Here is a 12832-nt window from a genome sequence, read left to right as displayed (position 1 = left end):
CAAAATAAAAATAAATTTGTCTTTTTGAAGTGTTACCAATTTTTATCACACAATAATATGATGTTTTCGACGTTGTGTTCTGTGTAACATTTAATCTCGTATTGTAATTGTTAAAGGGAAGTGTGGTCTATCTGTAGATGAAAATAGTTTTGCTCTGCACAAAATACCACAACTTGCAGCAGAGCTTTGACATGAGATTGGTGACACTGCATTTACAAATATTTGATTTTGTTGGTGGGGGCCAACATGTTGGGCTTGATATATTTTAATGACAGGATAGTTTTAAGTTATTGAAATATTTTAAGAATTCATATTAACAGACACACACATTTTGCATTCTCAGTAACAAAAACTTGTTGAGACTATAGTTATAGATCTTGCTTACTGTACATTTTAGGAATATTGCATTAATCCTTTGAGTGCCAAGTATTTATTGAGTGCATGTACCGAAAAGTGCCAGCCCTTATGAAGGCATTTTGCAAGGTTTCAATAAAAAATTCACAGATTATTTAACAACAACATCAACATACTTTTTTTGTAATTTTTATATGAAAACTCTGCATAATTAACATAAAATAACAAAGTTACCATAAAATTCAATTTAGGAATATAAAAAATGGACTTACGTCAAAAAATTCCAGAATTTGTTTAAATTTCATTTTTCAACCTAATTGTCGTTACCAAAAAAATCATATCCTTTTCTTTGTCCATATCACTAGAAAGGATATTCAATTGTCTATAAATATTAAAAAATTATCTACAATAATGAGTTAGTTATACAACATTTAGAAACTAATGGCCGATATGCCTGTCCTCCTTTCTTCTTAAAACCATGGAGAAAATGGTTGCCAGGTTTGTTTGGGAGGGAGCTCTTTCAGAGCGACCTCTACATCCTAACCAGCATGCCTACACTCCAGGAAAGTCATGCGACTCGGCCCTGCATCAACTGGTATGCAGGATTGAGAAGACACTGGTGGCAAAAGAGGTAACCATAGGTGTCTTTCTAGACATCGAAGGAGCCTTTGACAACACAGCCACTCAGGTGATTATCAATGCGGTCTCAAGATGTGGTGTTGATGGTCAGATGTGTAACTTAGATAAGGGCCTTGCTCACAGACAGGGTGGTTGTCACAACCCTCATGGGAACAAGTGTTAGTGCGAAGACTAAGAGGGGCTGTCCACAGGGTGGCGTCCTCTCTCCTCTTCTGTGGAACCTAGTTGTGGACGACCTGCTGAATTCTTTGAATAGTAGCGGTGTCTTTGTACAGGGGTACGCAGATGATATTGTGATTCTTGTGAGTGGCAAGTTCAACACAACAATCACGGAACTGACCAATGTTGCTCTGAACATGGTGGGAAATTGGTTTGATGAGGTTGGCCTCACTGTCAACCCCACCAAGGCTGCTGTGGTTGCCTTTACCAGGAGGCGACAGATGGAGGGCATTGGTCCCTTTCTATTCAGAGGTTCTTCCAATGAGCTGAAATCTGAGGTCAAGTACCTGGGTGTGATCCTAGATAGGGTACTAAACTGGGGACCTCATCTAGAAAGGGTCATTGCCAGGGGGAAATGGTCTCTAATGCAATGCAGACATGTGATAGGTGGGCCCTGGGGACTGAAGCCGAGGCTCTTGTACTGGCTTTATGTTTCCGTGGTCAGACCTGCACTAATGTATGGAGCTGTCGTCTGGTGGCCAAAAACGGAGGCCAAGATGGTGGTAGCTCGTCTGGCGGGTATCCAAAGGATGGCCTGCCTTGCTATCACTGGGGCTTTTCCTAGTGCGCCAGGCGCGGCTCTGGACTGTTGTCTTAACCTCGCCCCCCTGGACATTGTCATTCGGGCTATGGCCAGGAGGAGTGCCTACTGTCTTCAGCAGATGGGACTCTGGTCGGGCTGCAGCGGTGGGCACTGTAGAATTAGCACCCTGATACAGGAGGATGCTCTGCACATGATCTCTGATCAGATGCCACAAAAGTTTTACTTTGACAAACCCTTTAGGATTGTTGTACCCTCTAGGGATGATTGGTCAGAGGGATGGAAACCTCTTCCACCAGCGGAGCTCCAATGGTTCACAGACGGCTCTAAAACAAAAAGCGGCATAGGCACTGGAATTCTGGGAGTGAGACCATGCAGGGAGCTGGTGGTCCCTATGGGTCTGTATCCGACAGTTTTTCAAGTGGAGGTCGCAGCTATTATGGAATGTTCTCGCGAGAATCTTCGTCTGCGATATAGGAGCAAGACGATTAATATTTTCACGGACAGTCAGGCGGCGCTGATGGCGCTGGACTCTTGCGTGATCAAATCCAAACTGGTTTGGGATTGCTATCAGGTCATTTCCTCCCTTGCCAGAATCAACAATGTGACCGTTTGTTGGGTTCCTGGTCATGAGGGCATTCCTGTGAACGAAAGAGCTGATGCCCTGGCCAACCGGGGCTCAGCTACAATTATGACAGGACCTCAACCGTTCTGCGGTGTTCCAAGGTGTGAATCCTCTAGGGTTGTCTCAAAATGGGTTCGCACGGAGCATGAAAGAAGATGGAGGTTGCATCCGGGCTTGAGAATGAGTAGAATGGTATTACAGTCACCTTCCTCCAGGGTGGCTTCGGACCTTCTCTCATTAAATAGATCAATGTCTTCTCAGGTTGTTAGTCTCATTACGGGGCATGGTCACCTGAGGAAGCATCTTCACAGAGTCGGCATCCTTCAGGAGGATCCGCTCTGTAGGTGTAATGAGCAGGAGGAAACTGCTGAGCACCTGATCTTTGATTGCCCCGCAATAGCAAGGGAGCGGTATGCCATCTTTGGTAGTTTGGACAGGGGTGGTGAATTTTCCCAGGAGGACCTGATAGGTTGTTTTCGGCGGCTTGTGGAACTGCTGAAATTGTAGACTGGTGGGCCTCATGGTGTGTTTCCGGGGTGCGCAAAAAGCCCTTGAGGCTTAAGTGCATGGCAGTAGGCCGCCCCAAGGGGAAAAAAACTAATGTCACATTGTTTCCGGTAGCCATTTCAACCAAACATTTTTATATGTGTGTTCTAGGTTTATTTCCGTTAGTCAATTGATCGCAAGTGTATTATAACGATTTATTTTTTAAATAACAGTTCTTCACGAACAATTTAATGTAATATTAAGTTGTTGATTTTTTCCCGAACGTCCGGTAAAATTTGGCGTTGGAATTCAAAGGGTTAACATGTTGAGAATAATGATGCATTGTTTTATACTAAATCAAACAGTTTAAACAATTCTGGTCCATTTCCTTCTTTGGTGCTTTTTTCTATTCAAGTTTTTATACAACCAAAAGTAAAAGTAAAAGATTTTCAAGTTTTTAGTTTTTTTTTTTCATTTTTACCTACTTTAAAAAAAAGTATTAACAACTGGGATTTATAACCAGAATTTTATTTATTTAATTTAGTTTATACAATCTAAGTGAATAATCATAACTTTACAATAAATTTTGCTTAACAAGTAAATAACACTGCAATAAACATCTTAAAATTACAACATAATCAACTAAATATAATACATTGACTAAATGTAATAAACAGAGTATAATACAAGGAAAGTTTTGTTTCAACCTCCAAAATGTGCTGTAGGATGCACACCCCCACCTCCCCAAATACTACTAAGCACGTCTGGTGCTATTCCAAATTGATCTGGAGACAGGTAAGCGTGACTACTACAAATGATGCTCCACCTATTGTGTATATTTGGTTCTTGCAGCAGAAAGGGTTATCACATTAGTATAGACTGATTATTAATCTGTACATCACCTACCAAATGTAATAACAGTTATGACGGGTTGTTGAATATTTGTTTTCATCTCTACTAGGCCAAAAAAATATATGATGTTGATTACAGTTCAGGTCTGCAGAAACTCCCTAAGATGTCACTCTGATCACTAGATCACAAATAAATGGGATAATTGAAGTGAAAACTTCTTTAGGCGCGTTGAGCGTTTTGGTAGAGGGTAAAATCCTCGGTTCGCGTCACCGACATGCTAATGATACTAACCTGCATGAAAAAGTCAGTCTCGCTGTGTTTTTTAACCGTAGACTTGGCCGCGGACTACTAACCTGCATGAAAAAGTCAGTCTCGCTGTGTTTTTTATAACCGTAGACTTGGCCGCGGACTACTAACCTGCATGAAAAAAGTCAGTCTCGCTGTGTTAAAACTGTCCCGGCGGAGTATGAAAACAGACTGCGGAAAATCAGTGACCTTTACGGCTTCCACTCGCGATTTTAAAAGTGAAGCCAATGTCGTACAATTCTGTAAGATGCGTCAAATTAAAGCTCTTAATATTGGCAATCTATTGGTTACATTTTTAAATATTAAAAAAAGTTTCCTAGACTATATATATTCTTGTTTTTTATGCATTATTTTTTAATTTCATGGAAAGGTCAGTGGTGATAGAGAGAGGAGAGAGTGTACTTTTTTCTAATAAAACACCACAAGATTTGGTCACCCTGAGTGCTGAAGTGTGTTATAAAGAACAAGAAATGTTTGTTGTCATTCACAGATAACTTGCAAATTCATACCACAATTCAAATAGTGGTCTGTACACTTTTTTATACTTATCACAGTTTTCAACAATCCAAGTTTGTGACTTGAATTGTAAAATGAGGTGTATAATGTAAACTAACAAAAATATTGAGTGATAGTAAGAACATGTTCAGGTACTAACGAGTTTTCTCCTTTGTATCAGATCAGAGTGATGTCTTCAGAAGTTTCTGCACTCCTGGAAAAAGGTTTAGGTATTTTGGTGCAGTTAGAAGGCAAACATTTGAAGAACCATTACATTCCATGGCAGAAACTGTGTATAACAATTTATTATGTTGGTATATATTTTTTTTTTGAAAAAAGGTTTGTAAAGTGCTGAGAACAGCACATTTAAAACTTTCACTTTGACACCAGACCTAGCGTTAAGTAGTCATATTCAAAGTACAGAGTTGAAAATTAAAGATAAAATTGTAACAATACACAAGTTAGTTAGTTATTTTTTTACGAATTTTTGTTTGTTGTCCCATTTTGCCTCAAATGAATCTGTACATGTCTGATTATATTCTGCCTACTGAAGAACTGTTTACCGCACGTATCACATTGGAACGGTTTTCTCATGTGCATCACCTGTACATGGTACCCTAGGTTACTGTTCTGTTTAAATCCCTTCCCACAGAACCTGCAAACATACGGCCTATGACCCGTGTGAACATTCTCATGAAGTTTTAAATGGCTTGGTAATAAAAAACCTTTGCCACATAATTTACATATATGAGGATACTTCCCCGTATGGATTGGTATATGGAATTTTAAATGACATTCGTAAACAAACCTTCTGTCACAGAACTCACATATGAACTGTCTTGCACGTCGTATACCGTGAACTGAGTCTTCATGGAGCATTAACGCATACCTTACAGGAAACCCTTTATTACATTGGCTACAAAAAAATTTTAAATTTCTATTACCACTATGAACTGTTCTGGAATGTTCAGACCGTTTTCGCTTTTGTGAATCAGATGGGGATTTAGTCGGTTGTATTGAATTTACTGAGTGAATCCTAGCTTGGTGATTCAGCAGGCTGTTTCTAGTTCTGAAGCACTGTTTACAGATATCGCATACTGAAATGTGTGTACCCAAACGAGTACTCATCAAACTTTCTTCGTAGTTTACGTTATGTATCTTATACTCGTGCTGCAAAAGTAAGAAAGGCCACAAAAATCTTTCCCCACAAACATAACACAAATAAGGCATGGTATAGCCTGGGTGGCGACTTTCATGCATGTCCAAGCACACTTTTTGTGAAAAACTTCTATTACATGTTTTACAAACAAACGGTTTTTTCTCTAAATGAGATATTTTATGTTTCCTCAAGGCACCCTTTGAAGTTAAAGTCTTGAGGCATATATCACACTCATAGGGTCTAATGTTAGAGTGAACTCGTTGATGAGTTTTTAAATTTCCAATTCTTTTGAATACCATTCCACAAGTGTCACACTTAAGTTTTGTATTTAAATGCATACGTAGATGCTGTAGAAAGTACTTTTTAGTGATATAAGATTTTCCACAAACATTACAACAAAACGTAATTTCTTCTGCTTGTCTCATCTCATGTATTTCTTCCTCAGGCACTTTTTCAGGGTCGTCTGACCGCATATGTTGCCTCTTCCTATAACTAACCACTTCTTTCATCTTGCGGTGAGTTTTTTCATGCTTATATAATATACCCTTATATTGAAAGACCTCGCCACATTCATGGCATAAATATTGCTTTTTAGGACAGAGTTTTCTAATTCGCTTCCTGGGCGTTTGTTTCTCTTGGGCAATTTTTCTATGTTTGACTGAACTGGACTTCGGCTTAGTTCGGTGCTGCTTAATGTTATTGATGGGCTTTAAACATATATTTTCATTCAGTTGACCTCCAACAATATCAGTTGACTTCAGCATAATGATATAGGTTACATGTGGCACAACAGCACCAGCTGTATGTTGCACAGTGACATCACTTGAGTGCTGAACAGTGTCAAGGATCGGCTTCTGTTCGACCAAGTCATTGAAATGTTGCAAGGCATTGTCAAATGTCTGTTGTACTAAAGAATTAGTTGTCTGCTTCACAATATCACTAAATGGCTGTTTCACATCAGTGTCAATGGGCTGCTTCTCAAGAGCATTAGTTGGCTTCCATATGCTTGCCGGAGATGTCTCAGTTGTTTGTTGTATAACGGGATCATTTGTCTGCTGCAGATTAGTGTCTATTGGCTGTTTCTCGACATCACCAGTTGGCTTCTGAATGGTTGTCTCAGTTGTCTGTTGTATAAAGGCATCAATTGTGTTCTGAATGGTTGTCTCAGTTGTCTGTTGTATAATGGCATCAATTGTGTTCTGAATGGCTGTTTCAGTTGCCTGTTGCATAACAGCATCAGTTGTCTGCTGCACATCAGTGTCAATGGGCTGCTTCTCAATAGCATCACTTGGATTCTGAATGGCTGTCTCAGTTGTCTGTTGTATAATGGCATCAGTTGGGTTCTGAATGGCTGTTTCAGTTGCCTGTTGCATAACAGCATCAGTTGTCTGCTGTACATCAGTGTCAATGGGCTGCTTCTCAATAGCAACACTTGGATTCTGAATGGCTGTCTCAGTTGTCTGTTGTATAATGGCATCAGTTGGGTTCTGAATGGCTGTTTCAGTTGCCTGTTGCATAACAGCATCAGTTGTCTGCTGCACATCAGTGTTAATGGGCTGCTTCTCAACAGAATCAGTTGGCTTCTGAATGGATGTCTCAGTTGTCTGTTGTATAATGGCATCAGTTGGGTTCTGAATGGCTGTTTCAGTTGCCTGTTGCATAACAGCATCAGTTGTCTGCTGCACATCAGTGTCAATGGGCTGCTTCTCAATAGCACCAGTTGTCTGCTGCATGTACATGTCAATAGACTGTTTCTCAACAGCATCACTTGGATTCTGAATGGCTGTCTCAGTTGTCTGTTGTATAATGGCATCAGTTGGGTTCTGAATGGCTGTTTCAGTTGTCTGCTGCACATCAGTGTCTATTGGCTGCTTCTCAACAGCATCAGTTGGCTTCTGAATGGCTGTCTCAGTTGTCTGTTGTATAACGGAATCAGTTGTGTGCTGCACATCAGTGTCAATGGGCTGCTTCTCAACAGCATCATTTGGCTTCTGTATGGCTGTCTCAATTGTGTGTTGCACAACAACATCAGTTGTCTGCCGAACATTAAGTGGTTTCTGCACAATAGGATAAACTGGAACAACTGCATCAGTTGTCTCCTTTATAACAGAGTTAGTTTGCTGTTTCACAACAGCTTGAATTGGCTTGCGTACGTTTGCATTAGTTTTCAGTTTCCTGGTATTACCTGGCTGTCGTACAACAGATTTATTTGTTGGCTCCAAAATGTTACTTACATTGTGTATTTGCTTCATCATTTCCGACTTTGGATGATGTATTTTAAAGTGCTTTTCTAATGTACTACTTGATTTGAAACATGTTTTACATTTTTCACATTTGTGTGGCCATTTATCAAGCGGTATGTGTAGAAACTGTGATGAACTTGTGCAATTCAGCTTGATGACACGTGTAATAGATGCACAATTCTTGTTTCTTTTTGATTTCACATCCTGGAAATAATATAACATTCATTATAATTTGTTTTAAACGTACATAACAATTTATATTATTTATTAATTATTTAATACTTGTAAAATCTATACATTACTGAATGCCTCAGCATATTCATTTTATAACACACATATGGTTTAACATTACTTGGTGCTTTATTGTTAAGTTAACACATTCAAGTCCAGCCCTATTTCAGGATGTAGTACCTGAAATGCCAAACTTAATACTTTAGCCTATTGTATCCATTTAGCATTACGGAATATAGTCACTTTTATGAAAAAAACTTGTCACAAAGTGGATACATGTCACAATGACCATAATTTGTGTTAAAGCTTTTCATATAATACATACAGGCTTATAAGATTTTTACGTAACATTTTTGTACATGAAATGTTACTTTTTACATAATAAGTACATACTATAACGAGACCGTGGCATCATCGATAGCTTATTAATGATGTTGACGTGTCATAATCTCAAACTGTCCCAAATAATAATAGTGACACATGTGAGAAAATAGTAGGAATCCGAGTCACCTAAGAGTAATAGAATTATGTGAGAGATTGGTGAAATCAAGTCTACTAATCTGAGCTACAAATCAGCTGAAACTCAAGTTCTAAACATTAAAAAATAATCAATACCTTAAGACCAATTTCCTGAAACAAATATCGATTTTCTGACATCTAAATAAACATTTATTATTAAATAGTCAAATATTATGTGTGCATTAAAATACTCCTGTACCCTACACCACCATGGCATCACCAGGATTCAACGTTTTAAGTATTATTAGAATCTATGTAATAAAATGATGAGTTAAAACACAGTTGTTGATGACAATATATATAAAGTGAAAAAGTGTTGTTTATCCCTATTTCTCGACAACCAAATCATTGGACAGTGAAGATGTTTCCTCTACTGGAAATCTTACAATAGCCATATCATTGGATAGTGAAGATGTTTCCTCTACTGGACATGTCCCAACAACCATATCATTGGACAGAGAATAATTATTCTTCTCTACTGGACATCTAACAACAGCCACATCATTGGACGGCAAAGAATTCTCCTACATAGTCCATTTCGTAACAGCTACATAATTGGACAGAGAAGACGTCTCCACTACTGACTATCTCACATCAGCTTTCATTATTGGACAGTGAAGATGTTTCCTCTACTGCCTATGTCCCAACAACCATATCATTGGAAAGAGAATAATTCTTCTCTACTGGCCATCTAACAACAGCCACATCATTGGACATTGAAGAATTCTCCTACATAGCCCATCTCGTAACAGCTACATAACTGGACAGACAAGATGTCTTCAGTACTAACCATCTCGCATCAGCTACATCATTGGATAGTGAAGATGTTTTCTCCACTGGACATTGTCCCAACAGCCATATCATTGGACAGAGAAGAATTCTACTCTACTAGCCATCTAACAACAGCCATATCATTAGACATTGAAAAAGTCTCTTACATAGCCCATCTTACTACAGGAAAGCTATTTCCCATCGCACAACAGACATAGCTAGTAGAGAAGAATTCTTCACTGTCCAATGACATCTAACAACAGCCATATCATTAGACATTGAAAAAGTCTCTTACATAGCCCATCTTACCACAGGAAAGCTATTTCCCATCGCACAACAGACATAGCTAGTATAGAAGAATTCTTCACTGTCCAATGACATCTAACAACAGCTATATCATTAGACATTGAAAAAGTCTCTTACATAGCCCATATTACCACAGGAAAGCTATTTCCCATCGCACAACAGACATAGCTAGTAGAGAAGAATTCTTCACTGTCCAATGACATCTAACAACAGCTATATCATTAGACATTGAAAAAGTTTCTTACATAGCCCATCTTACCACAGGAAAGCTATTTCCCATCGCACAACAGACATGTCATTGGACAGTGAAGATGACTCATCCATAGCCATCTCACTACAGCCACATCATTTTACCATAAAAAAGTTATCTTCACAGCCAAACCCACAAAAGTTTCATTGTTGGACCATGAAGAACTCTCCCTATCCTAATCTCACAACAGCCAATTCATTAGACAGGGACAAAGTCTTATCCATAGTCCATCTCGCATCAGTCGCATCACAACTCATTACAATGGCAATGACAGCATCTAACTCTGTTCCTAACAGTAATAATACAAGGCATGTAACTCCAGCTAAAGGCTAATCTTAAATATCTTTGCTACACTCCAATGCACAAGTTAAATGCATGAAAAAGTAAAAAATTTCAGAGGAATCTTTAATGATAAAATTTCAGTATTAAATTATCTTATAATATTATTAGTGAAGTTTAATCATAATTATACATTTTCATTAAATCCAGTTTAATAGTGATATTTTGAGAATCTACATGAGGCAATAAATAAAACACCAACCAGCTGGTATTTTTTTCAATGGTTGAATCCCTTACTGATGATGATGAACCATTTGAAACATAACACAACTATTAACATTTACCATTAGAAAGAATTACAACAAAACTAAAATGCGTTTTTAAAACTTGTACTTTCCCTTTTCTTCCATCTAACAAACAAATCCTAAATCATGAAAATGAATGCACTTAAGTTAATTTAAAGGAAGCTACTCAAATAACTCACCTTGCCTGTTTTCTGCCGCACAAAAATGTAAGTTGACCGTTGCTTCTCCGCACCAGCCCTCTGTCGCACATTGGTGTTTTTTTTCTGACGAAAAATGCCATCACTTGGCTGCTGCAAATCAGAATTTAATAGTTGCTGTTTAACACCACCAGTTAGCTTCTGCATATTGGTGCCAGTTGACTGCTGCATAATTGCATCGGTTGACTGCTGCATAATAGCATCGGTTGACTGTTGTTCAAAAGTATCAGTTTTTTTCTCCATAACTGTCTCATTTTTCCATTTCATAGTGGCATTAGTTGATTTGTAGCTGGCTGCCTTATATGAATGTTGTACATTAGTATAAGTTTTATGGCATAAAATGTTAAAGGTTGGCTGCTGCACATTGATTTCATTTGTCTGCTGTGCATCAGTCTTAGATGGTCGTTGCTCAACAGCATCCGTTGGTTTCAGCACAAATGTATCAGTTGGCTGATTCACATTAGGATGAACTGGGTTCTGGACTTTATCAATCGTCCAACTCATATTGCTGCTAGTTGACTGCAACACAACTGCATCATTGGACTGCTTCTCACCGGTGGTCCCTGTTGTCTGTCTTTTTGCCAAGTCAGTGAGCTGCTGCTTGTCACAAGTTTTACTTTCCATATGCACTTCTGCATCAGTTGGCTGTTGTCCACTGTAATTAGTTGTCTGCCATGTAACAGTATCAGTTTGCTGCCACATATTAGTTTGAACTGGTTTTTGTATGTGTGTTGTGTTAGATGTCCATTGCTTCCTTATGCCAGTGGTCTGCCGCAGAATAGCTTTAATTGGTTTCTGTATGTTTGAGGCACATGTTTGTTGCATGCTTGTACCACTTGGCTGGCGCACAATAGCATTATTTTTCGGCTGCAACATTTCAGTGATAAGATGTTTTTGCTTTGGCATTTTCAAATTTGGGTGATAAGCATTAAAGTGCTTTTCTAATTTACTATTTGATTTGAAATATTTTTCACATATTTTACATTTGTAAGGCCATTTTTCAAGAGGTATGTGAAAAATCTGAGATGAACTTTTACAACTGTTCTTGACGCCAGGTGTAGTTGTTGTATAGTTTCTGTTAGCTATGTACCATGTCATGTTTCTTTTTGATTTCACATCCTGAAAACAATATGACATTTCATTCATACATTTTTTTGAATACACATACAATCTTATATCGTATCAATACATACAGCTAAATGTACACCTACAAAGTTTGACCTACAGAAAAAAAGATGCCTACAAAACATTGCTTACTTTTTTATTTTAAGGTGCAGAAAATAGTGTTTTGGAAGGTTAAAATACCTAAGTTCTCTGTTACTGGAAAATTTACAAAATTTCATATAAAGCAGAACTATTACTGCATGAAGGTAAACAACATTTGGCATGCTTGTCGGTTTAGGCTTTTATGTCATGATGAAAAAGCACTCAAAAGTTTCAAAATAATTATTTTGGGTGTATCTTAGGGCTTAAAACTTTAAACTTATAGCATTTGACAAGGGAAGCATAAATCCTAAAACTGCAGCAATCCACAAAGGATGTTTAAAGACTGATGAATGATTACAGTACCTTCCATCGTACGTAACAAAATAAAGAATGTCTATCAGCCTTGAAGTACATAAGAAGGAAACATACAAGTACAAGAAAAACTGGTTGGCCTGTGATGCGGGCAGGGGTAACATTCTAACTGTTATAATTAAGGAAGTCAACAATTATTGTAACTCATTAGAAAACCTCTCTGTCATATATAATCTCTCATAAATGGTTCATCATTTTCCTTCAATTCTAAGGTAAACTACTATGTCCAGAAAGAGGATATGTTACGTATAACAAATTCCAATTTTACTGCAACAATTTCTTCCTTACAATAGTTTAAGAAATGCTCTATAAACCAGGTGACTAATCATTTTCATAAACATTATCTTTTTAGTAAAAATAAAAAGCAAGTCTTCAATGATAATTTCCTTCACAAATGATGATACGCTCGCCGTAGATAGATTGGAGAAGTTACTTGCCATGTTTCACAAACTGTCCTAGGCTTCCACTTGTATGAAA

General features: G+C 38.0%; 1 protein-coding gene across 1 annotated transcript in view; it reads right to left on the bottom strand.

Moving 5' to 3' along the window:
• Positions 1-4804: 4804 nt before the first annotated feature.
• Positions 4805-12832, bottom strand: part of LOC124366446 — a 37362-nt gene continuing 29334 nt past the window's right edge. Inside the window, exons 4-5 of the mRNA XM_046823011.1 lie at positions 10760-11896; positions 4805-8123 (exon numbers count right to left, since the gene is read on the bottom strand). Of these exons, the coding sequence (XP_046678967.1) occupies positions 4995-8123; positions 10760-11896 (4266 nt within the window). The 3' untranslated portion in view covers positions 4805-4994. The remainder of the gene's footprint in view (positions 8124-10759; positions 11897-12832) is intronic.

The sequence above is a fragment of the Homalodisca vitripennis genome, chromosome 7 (genome assembly GCF_021130785.1).
Source record: "Homalodisca vitripennis isolate AUS2020 chromosome 7, UT_GWSS_2.1, whole genome shotgun sequence".
Lineage (NCBI taxonomy): Eukaryota > Metazoa > Arthropoda > Insecta > Hemiptera > Cicadellidae > Homalodisca > Homalodisca vitripennis.
This window is presented reverse-complemented; position numbering and strand designations above follow the sequence as displayed.